Source organism: Rhodamnia argentea, chromosome 11, assembly GCF_020921035.1.
Source record: "Rhodamnia argentea isolate NSW1041297 chromosome 11, ASM2092103v1, whole genome shotgun sequence".
In the NCBI taxonomy this organism is placed as follows: Eukaryota; Viridiplantae; Streptophyta; class Magnoliopsida; order Myrtales; family Myrtaceae; genus Rhodamnia; species Rhodamnia argentea.
The window spans coordinates 5,378,220-5,404,750 of NC_063160.1; the positions used below are offsets into that span (position 1 = coordinate 5,378,220).

A 26,531-nucleotide genomic window follows, 5' to 3' on the forward strand; every position below is an offset into this window, starting at 1 on the left:
GTGTCAACACCTCACTGGCTGATCCGAAAAAGTCTATTCTTAATCAACAAGTGACCCCCCCAAAAAAAAAAAAAAAGAAATAATAAAATAAAAACACAGGTGCCAAATAATTGCACTGACTTTATAATGACATCGAATTGACTTTTGTTTGACACTTGATTGAGAACTTTACACTAAATTGGCCAGACACCAAGTATAATATGTTGTGAATTCAAAGAGGAAACAGAAATTTAATGAAAACCATGTACATTAAAAAAAAATTGTAAATCATTTGTTTATTTTTTTTTTTCACTTGGGTAGCATTTTTCGATTTTTTTTTCTGTAATGTAAGTGAAAAAATATGTTCTTAGTAAATACTTACGAAAGAAGAAGGAATTATACAAGAATAAACTTTCGAGGTTCTCGGCGATGGTTATCGAGATTCTAATGCGATACTTAGCCAAAACAAGAAAAAAAAAATTGGAATCGTTAGGGCAAAACCTCATCTTCTTAAGATTTACACCGGATCCAAAATCTATTTTGTGGATAAGTTTTCAAAGGGGGAAAATCACTTAAATTTTTTTATTTTAATTTTTACTTTTTCTTTTTTTGGACCACATATAAAAGGGAGAGCTGCGGTGGACTCTTTTTTTGACGGGGCGGGACTCGGTTTCCGTTGCGTGACGCCATGGGAGCACCCAACGAGAAAGCTATAAATTCACGCCAGCTTTCGACTTTGATGGCCGAATCTCCTCCCCCGCCACCGCACCACCCGCCACCGCGATCGCCGCGACTGCGGTCGCCGGAGCCCGCAGGGCAGCCGCGGAAGCCCGTCGATACCGAGGAGATGGCGAAGAGGCCTCTGAGAGATCCGCCTCCCACTCCTTCCTGGTTCACGCCGAAACGGTATTCGATCGGCTTCTTTTCCTTTGCGCCTTTCGGAGTTGTGATGGGATTGTGGGTCGGGTGTTCTTCGCGACCCTGAATTGATGAACGAGGAGTAGAGTTTCTTGCTTGAGTTTTGCCTCTCAGGGCACTGGAACTCTGCCCGTATTGCTTTCGCTCGCTATTTTTGTTAATTGTTTTGGGGGGCGCTGTGCGCAATGAAGTGATGAGGAATGTTGTGTGCAGGCTAATAGTTGCTAGGCAATTGCAGCACATTGTGGATTGCGGAGTTCAGTTGGCTTTGAGTGGTAATTTGATGATTGGGAATTTAACTGGTCATAATCGTCTATCCCTATATAATAGTTTGGGGTTTCGGTCAATTGGCTAGTGAGTACCCATATGAGATGGCCGTTAGTTTCTATAAGGAAAGGGTTTCTGTGAGATTTCTGGAAACAGACGATCAGGATTGGCTTTGTTAGTTACTGTTTCGGCCGCTGATGTTCTGCTCTGGCCTTAGCATTAAGTGCAAGTTAGGGTTAGACTCACTTTGAATATGGCAGGTCAATGACTTGTCTTGTACTCTTTTCTCATCTGATTGGAGAGTGATCTTGTTACATGCACCTGCGACTGACAGCGCCCTGTCGTACCATGTTGACTACGTCCAAAGTAGAATGTGGGTCCGTGACTGTTAGTTCAACTTTACTGAGAAGTCAATGAAATCATAAGTGTTTCCTTATAAGCGTGGATGAGGCTGGCCATGACCTTCAAGCGTGTTATTTATCTGAAACTTCCAGAATGTGTTGTCTAATCTGAAGCAGAGACTTGTGCTATTTACTTGTGTAATTGTAGTTACTATGACATGACGCTTATCTAGATAATAGAAGTTACTGGGTTCTATAGGACCTGAAGAGGACATACTTGAAGAAACAGGTAGACAAAATATTGGAGTTGTTTAGGGAAATAACCAGAAAGTTTACTTTTCTGTATGCAGGTTGCTTATCATCTTTTGTGTGATTAACATGTTAAATTACGTGGATCGAGGAGTGATAGCTAGTAATGGTGTGAATGGTAGTCAGAGGACTTGCACAAAGGATGGAAAGTGCACTTCAGGCAGAGGAATCCAGTAAGTTGAAGAATTTTGTTTTGTCTTATCATGCAGTAACGTCTATTGTTTCAGTACCATGGGACCTTTATATTGAACATTTTAAAAGATATTACCAGTTATTGTCGCCGATCTAAAGCAGATTGAATGTGAAATTGAAGTTAATCTTTTTTCTGAACAAGAAGCAGAATTTGTATTCCTGTACCTACCATTCTCATCTTTTTCCTTCTTTACTGAAAAAATCACGATGCTTGACAGGTCTAATATTACATTGGAGGCTTATGATTTTCTTCTTGTTGGGTTTCCTTTTTTTGTTTTCAGATTATACAGTTATTGTTTAATGTTAAAAATTTTTGAAGGTCAGACGAAATTTTATTATTAAGAGTTTGTTGTTTAATGTTAACGAAATAATATAAGCTGACAATCTACATTGCATTGCAGCGGTCTCAGTTTTTACTGTCTTCCTAAGTTCAACCCGAAATTCCATCCTATTCTTCTTTCATATTTTCTGGGCGATTCTTCTGTTGTCATCATTATTGTAATCATGGCTAGTTTTTCGGGCATTCAGGAATTTATAGTATAGTGTTAACGTCTTATGACCTTATCATAGCACTTTGGTTGCAGGGGGGACTTTGGCTTGAATAATTTTCAGGATGGCATCTTGTCATCTGCATTTATGGTTGGGCTTCTCGTTGCTTCCCCTATATTTGCTTCATTAGCAAAGAGGTAAAGCCTAATTCCTGTATAGTTTGTACTTAAGGTGGCTTGGCTTATATTGTCATGATATAATGAAGACGTTTCTAATTAATGTAGCTCCTATGAAAATATGATATCAACATAATCATAGTGAGTTTATGCTATAGGTTATACCCGCTTTCATTCTGAGTGAATTGTATCTGCTTCTACTCAGCATGATATGTTATAGTTGGTGTTAATTATTTAGTATTTAAGCTATACCTCCTGCGTTGAAGCAATTTTGTCCTATGGTTTGGTTGATTTCTTCTACTCTGCACTAAAATCCGTTCTGCCTTCTTTTTTTCTAGTTCTAAGTAGGTACTAATGTACGTTACTTTGAAACTTTGCTCGTAATTTCATTGCCACATACTTAGACAGCAGGCATGCAATGAACGATTTGGAGGGGCCAAGGGTGAGATTTAGCTAATAGAGGATGGAGGACTCTATTAAACATTTACATTTGTGAAGTTTTCCATATATTAGGAACCTGTAAAAGGAGTTAGTTAAATGCTAATACGTATGCAGTTTATATGCTCAATGTACTCACTTGTGTCATATACTACCAAAACATATATTAAATTATAATTAGCGCGTTGCTTTCTTATGAGCCGAAAGAAAGCCTAGAACAATAAGGCGAGTAGTCCAGTGTTTCATTAATGTTGGCAAGAACAACCACCAATGAAAAACTAAAATTGCATTTGAAAAATGAGAATCCAATTTGACTAGTAACTAAGCTGTAGTCCCCATATGCTGAGCCCACTCTTAGTGGCATATGCTGAGCCCACTCTTAGTGGCTCACCTTTAGCCTTGATGAATCTTACAATCCTCGACTTCAACAAGAATGACTCACCTCCAATTTTTCTAATTGCCCTCCTTGTTTCAATTTTTGATGTGTTTTGTCTTTCGTAATATTGGCTAATGTGCGATTTGGTTTTATATGTTAACTATGTTGATATGAAAGTTTTGTCTGTAAAACAATATGATAAACAGTAGAAACTTTGTGAGAATCGAGTGGTTGAAATTTGGAATTTTGTGTCCAGAAGATTGGTTCTATTGTAAGTATCCCATGATATGTTCCTATGCACATCTAGTGCTGAGTGTATTATTGTTCTCTTTCAGTTCTCACAATCTCCAATCGCTTTTTACATGGTAACCATCAGTATTCGCTCTTGTAGGAATTTTTTAAAATATTGACATGTTAATGCTTTTCTAAAAAATTTCAGCCCCCCCCTCTTCTTTCTTGAATTTGTCTGTGATGGGAAGGGAAGTTTTTATCTTTAGAAAGTTGATAGTTGTTTAGTAATATTTCTTGAACTCCCACACTTTCTCTCTTTTTGATGGAAAATATATGGCCATCATCATTAGAAGTTATCTACTTGTCTGTATATTCCTGTTGTTTCACAGTGTTAAACATTCTCTGTTCATGATAAAAATGAATTGACTCTTTCTTGATTGCTGCAGGTTACAGGTTTTAAGTGTGCACAGCTTATATTTCTCTTCATTTTGTTATATCTATTTTTACATAATTTTTCGCTTTTTTTTTTTTTTTTTTTGCAGTATCAATCCATTTAGGCTCATTGGAGTTGGACTATCTGTTTGGACACTGGCCGCAGCTGGGTGCGGTAGTTCATTTAGCTTCTGGTTTATTGCCATATGCCGGATGTGAGTATGGCAGCTTTGTGGCTATTGCATTCTAAATTGTAATGACCTTAACTTTTAAATTGTGCTAAGGGCTTACAATTTCGGGTTTACTTCTTAAAGGCTGGTTGGAGTTGGGGAGGCTTCTTTCATAAGTCTTGCAGCGCCTTTTATAGATGACAATGCACCCGTCACTCAGGTGTGCCACACGTGTTACTGTTAGAATAAGCACATCCTTCTTGTGGATAAGTAATTGTTAGATTAGCTGTAAACCGTATTCCTATTCCTGGGAACGATATTAACTAAGATTTTGTTATTTCTGGCAGAAAACAGTATGGCTAGCAATGTTTTACATGTGTATACCGACTGGAGTAGCTTTGGGCTATGTCTACGGAGGATTCGTAAGTTGTTCCTTCCCTCAAAATTCCTATTTTCTTTTGCTGATTCCGTCCGTGCCATGAGCACGTCTGGCTTTCAATCTGCACTGTTTGAACATGCCAAGTCTAAGAAGATCAATATAAAGGCAGTAGTATCACTTGTCAACTGCCTGGTGGAAAATTTGTTCTTTATGGCCACAACCGTCTGGTGACATTTGCCTGCTATATTTTTGCTGTTTGCTGAAGTTGTTTGATAATTGACCTCTTCTTTCCCTTTTGTTTTAGGTTGGAGATCATTTCGGTTGGCGGTATGCATTTTGGGGTGAGGCTGTGTTGATGTTTCCATTTGCTGTTTTGGGATTTGTAATGAAGCCTCTGCAGCTAAAAGGTGCATTTCCATCTATAGTGCGGCAAGATTGTATCTTTCTTTTTTTTTTTTTCCCTATGAAGAAGAAGAAGCTATCCGATTTCTAGACCTACAAATTAGCTTGTCACCGCAGGTTTTGCTCCTGTTGAGTCAAAAGAGTCGGTGGCATCGATTGAAACAGCTGCTATTGTGGGTGAAGGTAATTATTCTTCTAATATAGTATATGGTAAAATTTCCGGATAGAATTCCCATTTTCTATTATCTTATCTTAAAAAAGTTACTTATTTGTATTTTCCTGTGCACTTTGCCAAAACCTTTCTGTAAGAACCTTTTCTTATTATAGTCCATTAGAAGCAATTAGAGCCATTGATGAACAGTACAATCCTTGCTCACAAGCTTCTTAAGAATGGAAGAGAAAAAGGGTGTTCAATTTGCTTTTTGTGAGGGTCCCCAAAATATTGCAGTTGAAGTTTTCGTACTACTTCCAAAATTGCCGTTTTTTTGGGCTTTTGCTTCGATTAAGATTTCTTTTGGCAATTGGATGTAAATCAACACAAAAAAGAAACTATGCCAACTCAGTGACACCATCCATTGAATCTTCTCGATTGCTTAACAATACTTGAACCAAGCTTTTCTAGAAGGATATACAAACAAAGGATAAATTCATCATTCTGGTGGATTGATGTCTTCTTGTGATTATCTTGCTCTATTTCATGATGCAACTATTGTTCCTAGAGTTTACTTGAGCTGTCTCACCATCAATTTAGCATGGTTGATTTTTTTAAATCTGCAATTGACGACTGGATAATCTTTGATTATTCTCCTTTTTTAGATGGATATAATAAGAAAAATTCTTTGGTTCAGTTAATAAATATAAGGGTATTATAACCTCTTATCTCATACGAGTCTGCAGCATGATTCATTCGAATCTGCTGTAAAAAAGGAATCCTAGTTGCTACTTGTAACGTAGGCATCCACTTCCTTGGCAGGAGTTTCTCAAGCAGATGCATCAAGTATTAGTCCCTCTAAACTGCTTGGAAATAAAGGTACTGGCAGTGAAGCTTATCATGAGCCATCCAAGTAAGTGGTTTTCAGATGGAGCGATAAATGTAACTATATATTATGCATGTATGGGTATTAAATATGTTAATCATCAATGAAATGGCATCTCTAGCAGCAAAAATATTTGGACGCATAAGGCCAGAAAACTGAAAGCCTTTCATAAAAGCTGATAAGTTGGGTATATACTATATTCAAGAAAAAAAGTTCACGGTGGATAGGCAGACCCAATGAACTCGTGTTTACTTCATGAACCGAAAAAGTTGTGAATGAGAAAGGAACCAGGAGAAATATAATTGAAGCTTTGATTAGAATTATAGCAATTCAGGGTTCTCAATAATCAAAGTTGGAAATTGTGCATAAGTAGATGTACGACAAGTTGGGACTCTCGAGCTAGGATCATTGATGGTTTCAATAACGTTCTGCTTTTACAGTAACTTGTTCGAGGAGATGAATAGAAAGCCTCCTTTGTATGTGATAATATTCAATTGTACGGTTGTTAGAAAAGTGCATCCAGCTAATAGTGTAGAGGTTAGCACCTGAAAGAGCCAGTGTTGTAAAACGTCTTTGCCATTGTTAATTAGTAAAAAAGCTTGGCAGCTGTAACAATGTTCCTTTTCCATTGAGGCTTGCAATAATCATTTACACGAGACAATGCCTGGCAGAAAAAGCGAACCCAAGGTCCAAAACGTACTTAGATAATTTATTCTGCTAGAAGGACAAAAGTTTTAATAGGATGGAACCTTTGAATTGCACCTAATGCATTGTCCTCTTACTGTTTTGGGTAGAAGCTTTGCTTTCTAAGACATGCAAAAACTGGATCCAAATGGAGTATAATTGGCCATGCTATTAGTGGAGCCATTGAAATGATAAGGGCCCATCAGAGAACCGTTCCTGAAACATTTTTAAAAGGGTGAACAAGGTTGAGACGGCAAAAGTGTTTTATCTTGAGCAATTCCAGTACTTAAAATTCAAAAGCCTGTGACTTACTTGATTCACTTATTCAAGTTTTTGCAACTAGAGCCTCATATTTTTTTGTATTTTCTATTCACTGGCGGAAGATTGATTCATATGAGCATGAATGTGTGGAGAGAGATAGAAAGAGAGAGGAGGGAAGAGGGTGGAGGAGGGAAAGGAATTATATTTATATCTCACCGCCTTCTTTTTGTGGGCTGATCTCTTTTGCAGGAGGTCAGGCTGTTTATCCAGAGTCTGGAATGAAGTAGGAAGATTTTCAAAAGATATGAAAGCACTTCTGGTTGATCAAGTTTTTGTTGTGAATGTTTTGGGTAATTAAATTTTTCCTAGTTTTCTTCACTCATTGTAACAATTATGCATCTGATATCACAGATTTGACCATCATTTTATTTGTTCATGTACTAATGACATTGGTAGAATTAGATATTACTGTGCCAATTATGTGTTTACAATTTGCTTCTGTTCTTACACTGCAAATATTATAATATCTATAACTTGTTATTTGATAGGTTACATTGCCTACAACTTCGTCATTGGAGCATACTCATATTGGGGGCCAAAGGCTGGTTATAACATCTATCATATGGTATCAGTGCTTTCTGAATTTAGCTTATCATGGCTGCTTTCATTTAGCGTCATTATAGTGTTTTCTTTAATTTAGTGCAAATTCACTTAAAAAGATATAAGGAGTTTTTTGGCCATCTAGTAAGTATTTATATCTGGTTAACAGAGTAGTGCGGATATGATGTTTGGTGGATTGACCATCATCTGTGGGATTTTGGGAACATTATCTGGTGGATTTATTCTCGACCGCATGAACGCGACCATCCCTAATGCTTTTAAGGTCAGTTCTTGAATTATCTATGATATATGTTCTAGGTTTATTTTATTTGGGTCCCTGAGCCTGTTTCTACTTGAACAAAGAAAAATAGATATTTGAAAACTGTAAAATGTGATTCGTGGTTATGTTCTTTAAGATAAGCTTTCAAAACTCTCTCTCACACTCTCATCTTTTTGGAATTAGAAATTTCTTTTTGATTGGACCATTTTTTTTTTTAAATTATATTTCGTCCATGGTCCATATCTTCCTATATCCACTGTGGCAACCCATCTTACCTCTTAATTACTAACTATGTCATACATTTGGAGAAGTTTCCTATCCTGTCAGTGAATCTAGAGCAAATGTTTTGTTTCTGTTGTGCGGTGTCATTGATGCTTGATATGTGGGGTTGTTATGACCCTTTTGATTGGAAAAAGCCTATTTGATCAGGTAAAGATCATGTTTTATCCCGCCATTTAGTTTGCATCGACTGTTCTCTTTTTCCCTCTGACACTGGTAACTTCTCTGTTATTTTGATACAGCTTCTTTGCGGAGCAACCTTTCTAGGTGCTGTTTTCTGCTTCACTGCCTTCTGTCTGAGGAGCTTGTATGGTTTCATAGCTCTTTTTGCACTAGGAGAGCTACTTGTTTTTGCTACACAGGTATTCTTTCCAGTGACTTTTTCCAAATTTGGTTCCCTGAAGTCACACTCTTCACTTGGTTGGGTATTCTGACACTTTGTTGTAGATTAATGCAGAATACTAGTAGTTGAAAGTTTTGCCTCATATTCCACTTCTGGTTGGGAATATCACACTATGCTAATAAATTAAGTTACCAGAAGCAGAAAGTTCTTATTAAGTTGCCCCTGTTCATGATTATCTAGATTGTGAAGATTCTATTGCTTGTGAACTGAACTTAGAGAATTGTGTGTACCATTTTAAGGCAGTTTGCAATGAGTGCCAATCACCATTAATTGTTTTTGTCAGACTATATTACTGTTCCTTACTATACTCCATGTCTATGCAGCTTTGATGGTAGTTGAAAATTTACTTGACTCGCATTTCCTACGGGATGGTTTATGTGATTTTTGCCAATAATGTGAAAACTGTACTGGTTAGAATCCAGAAGCTGGCTGTTCGCTATTCAACCGGTTCTGCTGTCAAACTGTCTGAATAGTTCAGTTTAGTTTCAATTAGTAAAACCAGTGATCTATATCGAATAAAGGAACCTTTGACACATGTTTTGGTTAGATTGTGTCTGCGTACTTTTGGTTCATAAAGTTCATGGATTCTAGACTGAGTCACATGGAGGAAAACTTTTTTCTTTAAGAGCTTAAGATCTTTTTTAAATATGTTATTTGTCACAATACTGACAAATAAGTTGCCTGCCTAGCTGGATAAGAGCTGCACACTCGTCAGTGCTAGGGCACAGGCTCCAAACCCCACCTCACCACACGTTTGATAACTTGGAATGTGAACATGGGAATAGTAGTGGTTCCAAATCACTCTCGAGTGTCTGTTTTCTTTAATTGATAATTGTCATACAATATTTCATCCTGTTGCAAGCTTTGCTGAGCATATCTATCATGTTTATACCACTACCCCTTTGTTTTGTCTTTTAGAGGCTATCAATCACTTAGAAATTGCATCTTGCCTGTTCTTTCAAGTGGACACATCTTGCATGTGCACGTGACACATCAGTGATTATCCAATTTGTGACTTCTGTTGACAGCTTGGGGATCTATCATTCTATTTCTCAATCCCTTGCACGCCATGCATTTCAAGCGTTCAAATTCTTTTGCTTGGAATTCACCATCATTTTTCTTGAATGATATATCTAGACTTATTATAATATTTGTCCATGATTCTTCTTTCACAGGCTCCGGTTAATTATGTCTGTCTCCATTGTGTCACGCCTAGTCTAAGACCATTATCAATGGCTATTTCAACCGTTGCTATTCACATCTTCGGCGATGTGCCATCGTCGCCACTTGTTGGTGTTTTCCAGGTGTGCTTAATAACCTTATGTTTTTGGCTAATTTCAAGCTTCTACAATTAATCATCAAGCTAGTATATCAACTAGAAAGTGGTTTTCACATTTGATTTTGAGAGTGAGATAAGCCTGCTGAGCATGATGCTCGAATTATCATACGCTGGTCTATTGATATGACTGCTCCTGTGTTATTCTTCAAAGAAGCAAACTGTTTGACCTGCAAGAAAGGCCTGTTGGTTGCTCACAGTTTGTTCAAGTGCGGGCAATTACAAATCACTAATCCTGATTTTTTTGCTTTCTTTCCTTTTGAGAATTTTTTTTTCTGACTATTTTACCATTTTTAGTTATTTTTCCTGCACTATAATTATAATCATGTCAAATTTCAAAAAAGTCAAGTGGAAATAGCAGTCCTTATGTAATTATTTTGTCATTATCATACATCCACTTTCTGATGGTATTGTGTTCATCCTCGTGATTCACAGGATCATGTCAATAATTGGAGGAAGACAGCACTAGTTCTGACATCTATTTTTTTTCTTGCTGCTGGAATTTGGTTTATAGGTGGGTAAATCTGGATCCTTGTTTCAGTAACCTGGGTAAATAATTCCAAAAGCCTGTTGTGGTGCAAACATGATTAATTAGTTTCTTTTTCTCATGGATGTTTGCTTTGAGGTGGATTGGCGTTATTGACATAAGTCATTTCATGCTTGTTGTCAGGGATCTTTCTTAAAAGTGTGGATCGGTTTAAGGAGGATAGTGTAACTCAAGCACCCACAACCGAGAAAGCCAACTTGAAACCATTGCTTGACGGGAACAGAAATGCTGTTGCAGGGAGCGTAAATGAAGTATGAGGAGGCATCAACCAAAACACTGTGGCATGTGCTCGAGTCTTTTCCCTTGTAAGACTTCATAATCTTCTTTTGCATGTGAAAACTTATAATACTCCTTGGCGCAGCATTAACTCCTGATTGTTAGTTTGCTGGAGATCTCGTTGCTTTTAGCTGCCTGCTAATTTAATTTCTTTATGGAACAGCGTGACCTACGTGCAGCAAGGCATGCTAGGATCGTACTCATCGGTAGACTCTGTGATTAGATTGTACATATAAGGGATTTGGGACGGTTCATGCTAGAGCTTGATGCATGACACGCAGTCGACGACATTGAAGATGATGTAGATAAAAGATTTGTTAGCAATGGTGACGCCATGCTAAGGTCTATATTTATGGATTTGAGTCTTCTTATTTGTTTTGAAAGTTCTTGGACAGGTTTTGTTGATTAAATAAAACGGCAAAGAAATCTCAAGTTTTTTTTTTTTATCAACATGTTTTCTGATATTTTGCTTTCCTTTCCAAGGGATTTTTGTGAATAATTTGATGCTTCAGCTTGTAATAATCTTTGAAATTCTTTTTGGGCCATGCATTGTTGTCCTATCTGTAAATCCAATCTGTTGCTGATGTAATGAAGCATGTAAACCACTAATACTGACCTTTACAAGTCCCAGCCTATACATATAGGCTGCGTTTGGTCGTCCGTATAAAACTCAGGATATGATATGTTTTATCATATCCCGTGTTTGGTAGATGTCCCGGATAGTATAATGTCGGATATAAAGGGGATATAGCCCGGATAAAAAATCCGAGGGGAGGGGGTAGGATAATGTCGGATAAGATTTTTCTTATTCGTTATATAAAAGCTAATTTTTAGAATGATATCAACTTTCTTGTCTCATTTGTTTCTATTTTCATTTTTTTTTTTGCAAAGAGGTTTGAAAATCTAATAAAATGTGTATATTTTCAAGTTTTTTTGTGTGTATGAAAACGTTATTTTTATAGTAATAAGATCAGAATATTTTATGAGCATTACCAACAAAAAAAATATATATTTCATGAGCATCACGTAGGGGCATATATGTCCTTTATATTGATATACAGTTTTTATCAAATGCAGGATATGAGAATATCCGACTTTAAATCCGTAGTTCACCAAACAGTAGATAAGATATGACCAAATCCCTAGATTTCTTATTCTATCATATCCAATCCTATCATAACTAGAAATCCCGACGACCAAACGCAGCCATAAGTGCTTGCTATCTAAAACTGTACAACGCTTATGAACTGGATTTGATTTGATGTGCGAACGGGTTCCAGGTCTTTGGAAGGTCTTGCGATGTTGTAGTCGAATTCAACTCCAGGTTTTAGCAAATGATGGTGGCTCCATAAAGTACGAACAATATTTGGTGCATCGGATCTCCCTTTAAGAACAATCTCAGGTGTACGGGATCTCCATTTTATGCTTCCAAGATTACTGTGTGTATAAGACAATCTGATTCGGATATGGGATTCGCAACCCCATCCCGATCGCGTACTGACCGAGTTGCTCAATTCATCACTTGTGATCTTGGTAAAGGGGACTCAAGATCTGAGGGTTTGGACCCGGGTACAAAGCTCCCAGAATTGAGATCTAGCACACAACCTAGGGTCCCCAGTTGCGAGTCTTGAGATCGTTGTGTCAAAATATGATGTAAGGGTATAAAAATGGAGAATCCTTTCTCTTTAGAACAAAATCTAGAAGATTGCGTAATGCTCACTATTCGAAATATATATTTTTCTTAGTAGTGATGTTTTTCGTCTCTCCTTTTATCTTTGGATTCTTATCTAATGATCCAGGACGCAATGCTGGACGTGAAGGAAGGAACTCTGATATTTTGGTTACTACTTCTAGATCACTTGCACCAACCAAACAACTCATTGCATTCTCCAACAAAGTGCTTTTCCCCGTTGATGTTCCTCCCAATCTCTATGCAGTCATTGCTATACGAGAACTTCCCTCTACGATGATCATTCAATTGAGACGATCCATCCACATGAGACAAATAGATTAGTCTATCTATTTTAATTTGGTTTTTTAGCTAAGCTTGATCCATTGATTCATTTTTGGGAGTAGATAGTAATGTGTTGACACGAGGAGAAACATATCTACTAGTTATATCATCTACAATCGCCTGAATCTGAAGACATTCTCCAAACCAATCACACCTAGAATAATTTTTGAGAATCTCATCTCCTACCGTCCAAACAGGAACCCAAACTATTGCTTTGGCTGCAAAAACGAGCAGTCAATTTTTTAAGTCTCTGTTCCTCAAGCCTAGAGTCGGCCCCTGACAACATGGACACTAGTCCCCGATACCTAGAACTCGGAACTTGTACTTGGCCCCGATCCGAACCCGAGGCCTCAACACTTGAACCTGGGACCATGGACTCCCAGCACCTAGGCTCAAGACCCAAACCACTCGATGGGTTTCTTTCCTCTTTTATCAGTAGACGAAGTTTTCTTTGGGCCTTTCACCCGATCCATTGGGCCTTTTGGGCCCTGATTCTATACTCTATATGGCCATATCCAACTATGAATATAAGATTTATTTTTCGAGAAAAACAAGGGTCGGGGCAACACAGTACTTTGTCGAACTATATTGAGAATATAGCATGAGTTTATTTTGTACAATTGGTCTGTTACGTGATGTAACAGACTTTTATTGTAGTGGTGAATATGATAAACTTACATGCATTTTCATTTTACTGCCATATCCTGTTGTAAAGTAGTGTGCCATTACTTATATTGGGCATTGCTCCTAGTTCGCTCAAAAAATCATCAACAGCGACCATCAATTGGACAATGCTGACTAAATGAACCTGACTGATGATTTCCGAAATCACAACCCATCCCTTTTACTTGATTGGGAGACCATTAAAAAGGAATGAGAAATCGGTTTATGGGCTCATTGTTGATAGCCAACACAAAACCTCAAAGTACAAGAGTAGGGCGGTCAAATGGGTGCGTAGAGTCGGATTTGGATTGGGTACAAAATAGTCCAATCCAAATGGATCCATTTAACCCATTTTGACCTATTTATAATATAAATTGAGTGATTCATATTCGGCCAGCCCCGACCCATTTACTAAAATAATTTCATAATTAATACAACCAATGAAAATTCGTATTCGTCTAGTTAAATCAATTTAAGCTCTTCATATGTATATTTTCTTTGGATAAAATTGCTATTTTCATTATAAGATGCTAAAGAATTGGCTTTCAACATTGTATAGAAATTTCAATTTTTGCGTTAAGTCACAATGAAGAATAATAGAAAGTAACTCACCCATCGGTGGCCGCGATGATTTGAGTACGGTTCCTTTTACGAGAGGTCTTGGGTTCGAAACTCGTAGGCGTCGGTGATTTAAGCGGGGGGTCGTGGCGGTGGGATGCTGCGCTAGCCCCCCCTCCCCTCCCCCACTCCCGAGGAATAGTCGTGCTCCACCGTTGGTTTGGGCCATAGCTCGTTGGCCGCACGGACACCTCGGTTATAAAAAAAAAAAAAGAATAATAGAAAGTTAGTACTTGGTAGTGAATTTATAAAATTAAAGGCAAGTAATGTGGAGAAATTGAAGTTTTAATTAAATGGTTATAAAATATTGAAGAAAAGTGATTTATACTGACCATGAATCGTAATGACAAGAGCTAAGATTAATATATTTACAAAAATAAAATAAAATAAACAATGCCAAATGCAACCGATGAAAGATATACTCTACCAACTAACAGACAAAACTTACAAGATTAATGAAACAAATAATGAGGAAAAAGAAGAAGCCGTCTTAATAATTTTAGTAAGGGTGAAGTCGTGCCCATCTTTGCGGGCCAACCAAGACTTCTCTTAACTTGGAACAGTTAAGAGAGAGTCATAAATGTATGTTGGGTTTTTGGGTGAATTATGAACACATTTAATACCCATCTTTTTTTAGGCTTTGCCATTCTAAACCCATCTATAGATAGTTTATAATATAGTTAACCCATATAATGACTTAGGCCATCAAATATGAGTCAAGAATTTGGTTTATGACTCATTTTGACAGGTCTATACAAGAGCAAAGGTAGATGTGCAAGTACACCACTTAAACAAATCATTCTCTTAGCTCCGCTTGTTTTGCAAAAAAAAATGAATGATTTCAAAATCATTTTCCTAAAAATGATCGCTCGCATCACTTACTAAAATGAATGAATGAAAATATTTTTATCATCAGTGGAAATTTTTGGAGATTAATGATTGTTTGCAACGAAAATATTCTTAATTGACTAATTATTTCCAGAGATACAAAAGATCATTTTTAAGAAAGAATTTTCAAATGATTCATTTTTCGCTTATTGAGGTTGGGGATTTTCGGGGTGCCAACCCTAGTCATAAGAGCATAAGAACGTCTCTTGAAAGATCTTGAGGGGCTAACAACTTCACTCCAAATGCTCACAGACAGGTTTCAGCTTGTCTGTAGAATCAAGACAGACCATATGACAAAACCCATTCTTTTTTCTCATTTCAATATGACAAAATCTCGAGTTTGGTAATACGGGACAAAGAAGTACTTGCTTCGATGTCCTCGAAAATTTTTTAAATGGGATCGCCAGGTTGGCTGGCCCAATTTGGACTTTTTTTTTTTTTCCTTCTTCAATAGAAAAGTAGGAAACAAAAAATGTTGGAGAAGGGTTTTTGGCCTGACGAATGAACTATCATTAATTGTTCATTCGTGGGGATTAGGAAGATAATTTAACACCATTATCTTATAATAAACAGAAGATACGAATCTCAACAACAATCTTTCAATTTGATGTGCTTTTCGTATCCCATTTATCATTCCCATGACTGGGTCAGATTGAACTTCTTGAGAGTATCTTTTGCTTTTCTTTTTTCCCATTTGAACACATGGCCCTGCCCATGATTGTACATGGGATTCATCTTTCTCAAAGAACAAGAAGTACAAAAGATTCTTCTTTGAACTTTTTTTTTTCTTTTCACGTTTAGAACCATTCAAAATATCAAACCGATGTCTCACTAACACATTCACCCAAACCATTTTCCATCTCATAAAAAATCTCATTCTGAAACCAAGACTCCCCGTCGTGACAATGCGTACATGTCGATACACGCGGATATTCCAAGATGAATTTTTTGATTTCTATGTCAAATCCATTTTGCAATCGTCCATTACGTGCGTAGACGCGTATGCATTTTAACAGGATATCGGACGAAATGATTAAAGAGGGAGATTTAGAGAGAAAATTAATTTCAAATGTGTCATGAGATACTAGCTATGAATTTTTTGCCCGACGAAAAATTAATTTTTGATAGATATATCATGAACATACTGATTTGAAATTTCTAATGGTATCGACCTTTCCGTTTATATCAAGATTTGGCATTACGTCATACATGTTCATAATGTGTTTGTTGGCGAAGTAGAATGTGGGTCTCATCTCATGGTTAAGTGGTTCGTCCTGCCATGTTGACCATCACAAGCTCTTCTAGAATGTTGAAGTGTATATATTCAGCATCTCTCTGTCTAAACGCAAAGCTCATAGATCGACAACTTCAGATCTACATTCTAGATCTAACAAGCAATTCCATGATCGTACTATGTATAAAGTAATTGAAGGCGTGAATGGTAATTGCATGATGCGGCTAAGCAATTCTCAATTGATTTTGAATATTGTCCCCCAAACACATACTTATCTTATTTTATTTATGGATTAGTGCACTAGAAGTCGTAAAATTTGTCACGAAAGTGCATTTGAGTCCTAAAAAACTCAAAAAATATAATCAAGTCCTAAAACTTGTCACCAAAGTGCAATTGGATTCCAAAACTTACAAAAACTGCAATCAAATCCTAAACTTGTCAAATTGATGCAATCAAATATTAGAAATTGTCAAATTGGTGCAATCAAGTCCTAAAATTTGTTAGCATTTTTTGTTTGTCAAGTTGGATGTAGTTAATGGAAGGACTTGACTGCACTAACTTGACAAATTTTAAAACTTGATTGCAATTTTTTTTAAAGTTTTAGATTTTCATAAAAAGTTTTAGGACTTGATTATACTTTTTGAAAATTTTAGAACTCAATTGCACTTTGATAACAAGTTTTAGGACTTCCAGTACACTTATCCATTTTAGGTACAATTACTTATTACACACTATCTTACTTTTCAACTAACCTCATACTACTACTTGATCAAGTATTGTTGCCGAAGCTATTATTTAGCCATGAGATGGGGGTAAAATTACCCCATCGGTTCTAATCCTATTGTGTGGAAGCCAATTCAGTTTTAAACTTTTCAATTTTGATAATTTAGTATTAAATCTTTGCGCAAAATTTAAATATAGTATTTCTGACCATTTTCGCTAGAAAATCATCGACGTGGCGGTCTAGTCACTACTGGTCGGGGCTACGCGGCATACGCTAAGTTAGAGATTTCAGCCAAAATTGGCCGGAAGTAATATATTAGAATTTAATGCAAAGGTTTAGGATTAAATTGGTAAAATTGAAAAGTTTAGAACTGAGTCAATAAATGTACAGTATATCTAGGATTGATTGGACAATTTTTATATAATGGGAGGATGGGTTTTTGAATTTTTTACAAAGCACCATGTTCTTTTGGCTCGCTCAAGGCCGTACAGTTGCGACAAACAAGATCGAGTGCTCCATGGATACGGAGAGCTGTAGACAAAATGACAGAAGGAACCACATGGCAAGAGGGAAGGGACCACGTTAAACTGCAAATAAAAAAACAGATCTAGTTTAAAGTTGTGGTCCAAGGAAAGATCATCCTCGTCTCCCATTTGTCTGCAAGTCTTCTTTAGAACCGACGAAAGAGCGAATCAGCAGAGAACGAAGTTAACAAGCATGTTGAGCCAAAGCCCTATTCAGTTTAGTATAAATATTCTTATTAGGCTCGCGGCCGGAAAGATTTTGTGTAAACACTAGCTAATTACCATCTCATTACACATATTCTTTTTTATCCTGTTAACGAGTATCCACGGGACACTTGTCAATGTTAAACATATTTTAGTTGGGTCTTATAAAGGGGTTCTCCCGACATACTTGTTATGCATACTGAATTAGCTTTAACCAGTACAACGGAGTCGTTTTATTTTTTCAATTGGTGAGTACACATAACATGAGAAAATCGGTGCATTGAGAATTGTAAACTATCCTTTATTGCTCGCTTAAGTGCTCTCGTGAGAATCATTAATATTTCTTTAAATCAAAACATGTCGAAAACTATGCTATCTGTTGAGTAACATTTAGATATCTCAGTTGAACCAGTAACTGTAAACCAATGTCGTTAATATCTTAAAAAAAAGTTATTAAAGAAAGGGGCTCATGACTCTTAACTTATTGGTAATCGAACTTAACACGAACCAAGCTTGCATCAATTAAGTAGTTGGAGAATATGCTCGCTCTCTTTTTTCTGGGCAATAGTTCCCACAAATGAATTTAGGGTTTGTGAAATATTAGACTCATTAATAATGTCGTTGAAAAACGTCATTGGCCAATAATATTGGTAATCCATAAGCTATAATGACCAGGCTCCAGCTAATACAGGGAGATAATATAAGTTGTTTACCAATTCAAACCCCAGGCACATCGCCTGAGGAGAGCCTTGAAATCCGCTGCTGTCAAAGTAAGTAGACTGCGTTGTCTTAAATGCATGACATTATTCTGACCATAAAGTACTAAACTATGTTGTCAACATCGAGAGGAAAGAGCATTTTCTTGCAAATAGTAACCTGGGTTTTATAAAATACGCAAGAGGCATGAGTGCATGTGACAAGTTTGTGTAAAATATGCTTCCCAGATACAGGCAACTGAATTCTTACTTTTCTCCTATTTGAGAACTTTTTTCTTCTGATTTAGCCTAGATCTATACGCTTTTATCTTTCATTTTTGGGAGATTTCTATAAATTTTCTGCATATATATTTTCGAGGTTTCGCTCTCCTCGAGTTTCGTTGGTGAACAAGTCCAGTTTCGAAGGAGATTAGAAGAGCTCGCTTGTATCAAATTTTGTACTCATTTAACCTATTTACTCTACTCGGTGATGATGTTGGATACGCTAAACTTATGAGCGTACCTCCAAAAGGCAAAGCTATAGTAACAGATAGAGTTCTTAGTATGTCCTCATTACTAAAGACGGATTCGGTGACCGGCCACCGATTATGGTGTGAGGAAATCATAGATTTTTTTTTTAGTGCGTGTAACTTAGATTTCTCTTATTATCCGAAGCTCGTTTCGTTTTTAAGTTATTTGGGATGTATTTTGGTTTATAGTTGAACTGCGATATTTTTCACTTGTATCCCGAGAAAGTGAATGAAATGAAATGTTATTTTTCACATAAAAGAAGATACAGGTAACTAAACTCCAACAGTTAGACCCAAAAAAAAAAAAAAAAAGGAAAACTCCAACAACTCTGGGTCCAGTTCTCATCATTTCTTGTCTTGTAGAAGTGGATTATAACAATCGTTATTATCATAAGGTATATGTAGAGCTTTGAGGTACTAAATTTGGACCGGCCTATACGACGAGAAAAATATACTTTTAATGCTAAAAGTTATGTACGGAGATCACTTTGATGCCAAAAGTTTTATTCAGAACACTTAAGTGCCAAGTCCGATTGGTCTACCGGAATTCTGATGTGGCATTATTTTATTAATAAGTGAAGTTGATGCGGCTCCGGTGAGGTCCAATAAGCAATAAAAAAAGGTCAAGATTGAAAAAAAAATAAAAATAAAAATAAAAACTTAATTAGTTTAAAAAATAAAAAACAAAAAGTTGGAAAAAAATTAAAATATAAATTTATTTAAAATAAATTGAAAAATTAGCTTAAAATTACAATAAAGCTAAAAAAAAAAGGTTACCTGCAGAACCGGGTAGCGAGGGATATGCAAGCCCTCACTACCGCCGCCCCATGGTCATCGGCAATGGCTAGTGAGGGTGGGGCGAGGTCGGCGGGAGTTGCCGAGCCCCGAGCAAGTGACCATTGTCGGCGCCGGTGGGGCGGCGGCGACGAGGGTTTGTCAAAGCCCTCGCTACTTGGTAAACTAGATTTTTTTTTAAATTTTAAGGTTTTTTTTTTCAAATTTTAAGCTTATTTTTAATTTTTTTTAAATAAATCTGTATTTTAAAAGAATTTATTTTTAGCTAATTTTTAAATTTGAATATGATTTTTTAAATTTATTTTAAAGTGTGGAAGTCCACGCGGCAACCCAAGTGCATTTTTTATTTTTTTAAATGTCATTTTTCATTAAAAAAATAACTATTAATGACACGTGGCAATTTTGGCCAAAAATTCTTGTCGGAGGCACCAAAGTGGTCTTTTTGTCTTCGACTTGACACGAAAGTGGTCCGATTAAAATTTTTGACATCAAAGTAATCTTTGTACATAACTTTTGGCACTAAAAGTGTCCTTTTGCTATGTACGTCTGGTATGAACCGAGAATCGGACCTTAGTCCGGTCGATTTCCCAACTAATGACATATCAGTTGAAAATCAATAAAATTGAACCACCGATCATTTTGCAAAAAAGTAATAATAATAGGATGATCTTAAGATATGATGTTCATCAGAAGTTAGGTAATAAGAATGAAAAAATTCTCAAAAAAGTCATAAACTTATTGTACTTTTGCCAATTCAGTCCTAAACCTTTTTAATTTTGCTAATTCAGCTCTAGACCTTTTCCATTGTACCAATTTAGTCTTGAACCTTTTTTTTTTGTGTTAATTCAGTCCTAAATTTTTTCATTTGTATCAATTTAATCCATCTGGCCAACTTTGACCGATCGGCGTTAATAGGGCAAATTTTAATAATATTTTAATATCTTTTTAAATTTTAAATTTTAAATTTTTTTTCTTTTTCTCTTCTTTTTATTTTCCATCTTCTTCCATCTGCAGACGAACGTGTCATTGGAAACTGAAAGCTTGATCCGGCCTCGAGAGAAGTCGAGCAAGGGAGTGATCAGATCGTGGAAGGCTTCTTTTGTCGGATTGGTGGATGAACGACATTAACACGGAGCGTTTGATTCCGGTTCGCTGATGTTGGCCGATGATGGCGATGGTGCTGACGACGGATGAATCTTGCTTTCTTCTCTGTTCCTGCTCAGCATTCTCTTCAGTGAACATAGAAGGCTCGTCGTGGATTGCTGAGCTCGGGCTGGCAGTTGTAATTGCTAGGACGACGGGCCGCCAGCGTTGTTGTACTCGCCGTCATGGAGGGTGTCAATCTCAATCTCGGTCAAACTCGTACCCATCTCTTCTTGAACCATTGGTCTCTGCTCTCTTGTGCAGGTTCGACCTCGCCGGCCCCAGTCTCCAGTTGGTTGCTGGATAGGCAATTGGCTGGAGGAAGAAGATGAACCAAAATTTTAAAAAAAAATTAAAAATTTTGAAAAAATATTGAAATATTATTAAAAATTACTGCACCAACGTCAACCGGCGTCCATGTCAGTACCAATTAGGTCAATGTTGGTTGGATAGACTGAGTTGGAACAAAAAAATATTTAGGACTAAATTGGCACAAATGCAAAAGATTTAGAACTGAATTGGCAAAAGTGCAATATATTTAGGACTTTTTTTTGATAATTTTCGTTAATAAGATACTCAATCGAGGATCAATCCTGTCTTCATCCTATAGGAGTTGGCCATGTTCAAAGTTGTTATCTTGACTACAAGGAAAGGATGCCGAAGGCAAGGCTAGTGGCTGGGGTGAAGTCTAACAAGGTAGTCGTACTGAAAAGTGCGGCCGGATCACCTTCTTTTCGTGGAGAGCTAATACTTATTGGGTATTTTGATTTGACATTGCTTTATGCTCAAATAGAGACGAGCTATGTCTGAGTTCAATTTATCAAGTAGAAGAAGTTCATATCAAAATATTCTTTCAAGAGGAAATAAGGAAAATTATTACACACAGGCGCTTCAAAGTTAATGGAAAAGAGCGACGAAATGGTCCTCTGAAGCCCTCGAAATTTCTGACTTGCTCCACCGTCCGTTGAACCATTTCTACACACAAGCGCCATTCATCTCACTGAATGTGATGAGATAAGGCAGGCCAAATGAAACATAAGTGTGTTTTCAATGACTCACGTCATGCGAATTACTGCGCTTTCACAAATTTTTTCCTTCGGAAAATCTGGATATTTTTACTTAGCAACGAATATCTCGTTTTGCTTGCCTCTACCACGGGAGTCGCTTTTGCTTTCTTTTCCTTTGACTACTACAAATGTCTCGGTTGCCGTTGCTATAGAGAAATTGCTCTTCTTCCGTAGGATCGAGTGGTGAAAACACTGAAGGTGATCGTTCCAGATTTTATCAAGATTTTCTCTACAGGACATAAACAAACCAATGTTTAATTGGTTTCAGCTTCTTCATTCCATGATTGAGTGTGTCCCAGAAATCTCTTAGGGTATTCAAGAACATGAGAGTCAAATAGGCTTCAAACGTGCCCCTAGAAGATAAAATATACAAGGGAGGTTGATCCCAACATTGATGTCCTAGCTCTTCAAAATACAGCGAGAAAGGCATCGAAGACGGAGAAATTGTGAATATCTCGCAGGGGTTGCCCCTTGTCGGAGATCCACCATCGCAGGTGGCGGAGGCCAATGATCGCCGCCACGCCTACACCACCTCCGCTAAAATGGTCGGTGAATAAGGGAAGGACTCAGACTGTTCAGACCAAACAAGTCCACTAACTCCCTTGAAGCCTATACCTTGTCAAAGTAATTGCTTGAAATCACCAAGAAGAAAAGCTCCTCAGATCCAGCCAATGGTCTCCTGGCCAGGAGCTTCGTCCTTTTGCTTTGGCGTTTTTTATTCTCGTATAATTTGGCGATATATACTTTATTGTGGAAGGCTTGCATATCCCGAAAATAATGGCCCCTTCTTATAAAATATGAAGTTAACAACTAAACTACTTCATCCATCTCAATAGAAGAAAAAAAAAATCAAACTCAATCGGGAACCACTCCCATAGTTAGGCACGGGCAGGCTTTTGATTGGCACGCTACATTAGAAAAACTTTGCTGTATCTTTATATTCGTCTCCATATCTTCTCAAGACTCATTTTTTAAGAATCTGTCTGTTCTAATCTCTAAGCAAACTCCACCTCAACACTCAACAGCCAGAGAGAGACAATTTTTTTAAAAAATTCACACGTGGGGTTAAATGAAAACGATGGATCAATAGCAAGTTAGGACAAGTATATAAACGGAGGGTCAAGAGCAGTACCTTGTTGGGGTTGTCTTGTGAGGCCACAAGTAAAGGAACAGACAGAGCAATTTTTCCAGATAAAGCCAACGAGGTTAGTTTCTTCACTTGAATCTGTCTTAGCTCCTTCTGTTACAAGATCGATCCAAAAGCATATGTCACATCTCATCTCATCTTATCTCTCGCCCGCTAATTTGGGAACGGCGACCGTGTTCGTCCGAGTGTCCGCACAGTTTCTGCTGTTTCTTTTTCTCCTCGGTCAGCATTTGTGTGGAGGAGCGAAAACTACACCGTGTACTTGTTATCTGGATTGGAATTTTGTCTAACTCCCGCAAGATCTAATGCAGAACTCAGGAGGAAATCATCTGCATCATTTTTGTTTTCATAAATGGAAGTATTCTCCGCAAAATGGATGACCGAAATGGTAACATAGCTTTTTTTTTTCCCCCTAACTTTGTGCTATAAAAACTATGCATGCAATGCCTAATTTAAGATCTGTTTCCATAGCGTCGTAACAAACCTTTTTGTTTCTGCCATTTGGTATCACAAATGTTACAGAGAATGGATGAATTTAACAACTTCATCCACCAATACAACGCCAACTCTCCTGATAATGGAGGACTAATGACTGAAGAAATTGCCACTGCACTGGGAGAGACTAATAACAAGAACAGTAACTTGCCAAACTGTTTGTATCCGAACCTTCATCCTTCATACCCTCCTTTCACTTCCCAGAACTCCATCACCTCCACCACCACCACCACCACCACGACGTGCAGTGACTCGTCCAGCGAGAGATCTTGGACCGGCCATGAGAGGCCTGTCAAGCTCTTGAAGGCCAGCACCTGCGGTTCTTCCTCATCCTCACACCTCGTTTCGTTCGGTACATCGGCTTCAATGGCCTCAAACCCGCAACAGCAAGTTTATGGGAACTGCGCAACTCCCAAGAAAGAGGCAGCTCCTCAAGAGTACAATATGAATTTCGGGTCTTTGAGCTCACCTGGTGTTTATCCAAATAACCAAAACTCCGGCCCAAAGTGCGGTCTGGGGATTAAGAGAGCTTACCCTGTTTCAAGGACTCCATCAAGTGCTCAAGACCATATTTTAGCTGAAAGGAGGAGGAGAGAGAAGCTTAGCCAGAGGTTTATTGCTCTATCTGCCATTGTTCCAGGCTTAAAAAAGGTACTAAATGGAGATTTCTATGAGTTGAATCATATCAAATATATGCCACAAAATAGACACTCGTGATACGCAGAAGGGTAATCGCAATTGATCAAATCGATCGCTTTTGAAATCGAATAACTTAATTTATCTCTTTTTTTCTACAGATGGACAAGGCCTCTGTTCTTGGAGATGCCATCAAGTACTTGAAACAGCTTCAAGAACGCGTGAAGTCGCTAGAGGAGCAGTCCAAGAAGAAAACCGTGGAGTCGGTGGTCTTCGTGAAGAAGTATCAGATCAGCACCGACGATGACAGTTCGTCTTGCGACGAGTCCTCGGATGGTCATCCTGCTGACCAAGCATTGCCGGAGATCGAAGCTCGGGTCGCGGACAAGGACGTGCTCATCCGCATTCACTGCGAGAATCAGAAGGCTATTGCAGCCAGAATCTTTGGGGAAGTGGAAAAGCTTCACCTTTCCGTTGTTCAAAGCAATGTCGTGAGATTTGGCAGCGCCACTCTCGACATCACCATTGTTGCTCAGGTAAAAATATAAATCTGAGCATCTTCCTCTAAGTTGACTAGTAATTACTCCAACATGAAATGAATGTAAAAGGGTCTTTTGTTGGGCTTGAAGCGCTTTGCCACTTTTGAACCTCTGTGAAAATACAATGCTTGATTGTAAACTTGGGTTCTTTTGTCTTAAAAGTTGCTAAACGTTCGTGTTTCACGCCATCGAATTCGAAGCAATTATTCTCTATTTATTTTGAACTTCTATTATCTGATTATTTATTAACTTATTTGTTTATCTATTTGTTTGCCAGATGGATGATGGGTTTAGCTTGACAGTGAAGGAGATAGTGAAAAATCTGCGGTCTTCCTTGTTGAAGTCCCGGTTCAAGTGAAGCTGTTGAAGTTCACTGTTGATTCGTGTTGCTTCGTCCTCTGTAAAACCCAATTTACCAAAGTTTTTAGTCGGTGAAGACTGTGATTTTTTTTTCCTTTATTCACTCTTCTTTTTGCGTGGTTCATCAATGTTTGTACGCCACGTTTGGTGGGCGAACCCAAGGATGAATCACGTTGAATCCCAACAACTTGACTATATAACAACCAATATAATTAAATTATCGTAAATTGCAAAAACTCTATCAAAAGGGAGAGGTTTCTCTTAGGGAAATGTCGAGTACGAATGGGAAGAAATAGAATCAAATTTTGAGGCATGAATTTACCTTTTTTAAAGAATTATTTGTCTCGAGATGGTGCTAATGATTTTCGGCAAAAATTCTTCAGGATACAACAAAGTCTCAATCGAGAATATTGAGTGGCAATTTTAATATTTCTTCAAGAACTTCTAAGGGAAAACAATTGAAATGGTGGCTGTTTTTCTTTGAAAAGAAATGAAAATGGAAGTTGTTCTTAAAACAATGAATAGATTGTAATGTATATATATCAACAAAGATAACACAACCTCTTCATGTTCGAATAACTATAAATTTGGACACGCCTATGCATTTCCTAATAATTGTAAATTCGGACACACCTTTTTAGAAGTTGTAAGAGCCCCTAATGACCATTGGACATAATTGAATAATTAAAATTTGGGAAAATTTTGAAAAAGGTCCTCAAGTGCTCTAGTTTTCTAAAAAAAAGGGGTCTGAAATGGATCTTGTTTCAAATAAGGGCCCAAAATGCCTTTTTGGTTTCAAAAAAGGCCTCAGTAAGGGTGTTTTTGTCTTTTTACATTTTCTAATTTTTCCCATTTTTCTTTTCTTTATTTTTTTTCTTTCCTTTTCCATTTTTTCTCCTTCCTTCATCGCAGGTCGTCCCCGTCATCGTCTTCTTCTTCCTCCTCCAACAACTCCGATTCTTATTTTGATTTTTGAGCAACAGTGGAATCCATGGAGTCCGGCGTCTCTCTCTACGCTCCCTCCTCCTCCTTCTCCATCTTCTTCCTCCTCCTCCTCCACCAAGCTCGCCTCCTCCTCTCTCGGCAAGTGTACGTCAACAACAAGCAACTCGCCTGCGATGACACCACCAAGGACAACTTCACCGAGGGCTTCGCCTTCAACGGCCTCTGCAACTCCTGTTGCTCTTACGTCACCCTCTGATCCAACCCCTTCTACGCCTCCCTCGTCTCCATCTCCTACCCACTCAATTCCCATCCGACCACAACCTCCCCGACAAGAATAAGAAGGCCCTCCAATTCATCAAGGTAGTCACGGCTGTCGATGAGGTCCAGAGGTGGGTCCTCGCCGAGACCCTCGGCCACAATGCTCGCATCGAGTACATGTGCTGCCACGGCCCGATGGCTAGACCGATCGCGAGTCCTTTAAGAAGACCATGCCCGTGATCACCTACGA

General features: G+C 37.8%; 2 protein-coding genes across 3 annotated transcripts; both read left to right on the plus strand.

The window, feature by feature from the left end:
- Positions 1–622: 622 nt before the first annotated feature.
- LOC115739395 (probable sphingolipid transporter spinster homolog 2) lies at positions 623–11,351 on the plus strand. 2 transcript variants are annotated; one of them, XM_030672453.2, is made up of 17 exons: positions 623–885; positions 1,856–1,987; positions 2,591–2,692; positions 4,259–4,363; positions 4,463–4,538; positions 4,666–4,740; positions 5,002–5,104; positions 5,217–5,282; positions 6,088–6,163; positions 7,331–7,431; positions 7,630–7,706; positions 7,851–7,964; positions 8,483–8,602; positions 9,819–9,947; positions 10,415–10,493; positions 10,650–10,831; positions 10,966–11,351. In XM_030672453.2, the coding sequence occupies exons 1-16, from the start codon at positions 668–670 to the stop codon at positions 10,781–10,783; spliced, it is 1,707 nt and encodes a 568-aa protein (XP_030528313.1). In that variant the 5' UTR covers positions 623–667; the 3' UTR covers positions 10,784–10,831; positions 10,966–11,351. The 2 variants fall into 2 exon arrangements, with proteins under 2 accessions (XP_030528313.1, XP_030528314.1); XM_030672454.2 differs by lacking the exon at positions 623–885 and having other exon boundaries at positions 1,855–1,987; positions 2,577–2,692.
- An 11,953-nt stretch (positions 11,352–23,304) lies between these two features.
- On the plus strand, positions 23,305–25,277 carry LOC115739402 (transcription factor bHLH18). The gene is made up of 4 exons (XM_030672473.2): positions 23,305–23,436; positions 23,571–24,194; positions 24,341–24,715; positions 24,996–25,277. Exons 1-4 carry the CDS (start codon positions 23,401–23,403, stop codon positions 25,074–25,076), a joined length of 1,116 nt encoding a protein of 371 aa, XP_030528333.1. The 5' UTR covers positions 23,305–23,400; the 3' UTR covers positions 25,077–25,277.
- Positions 25,278–26,531: the final 1,254 nt, after the last annotated feature.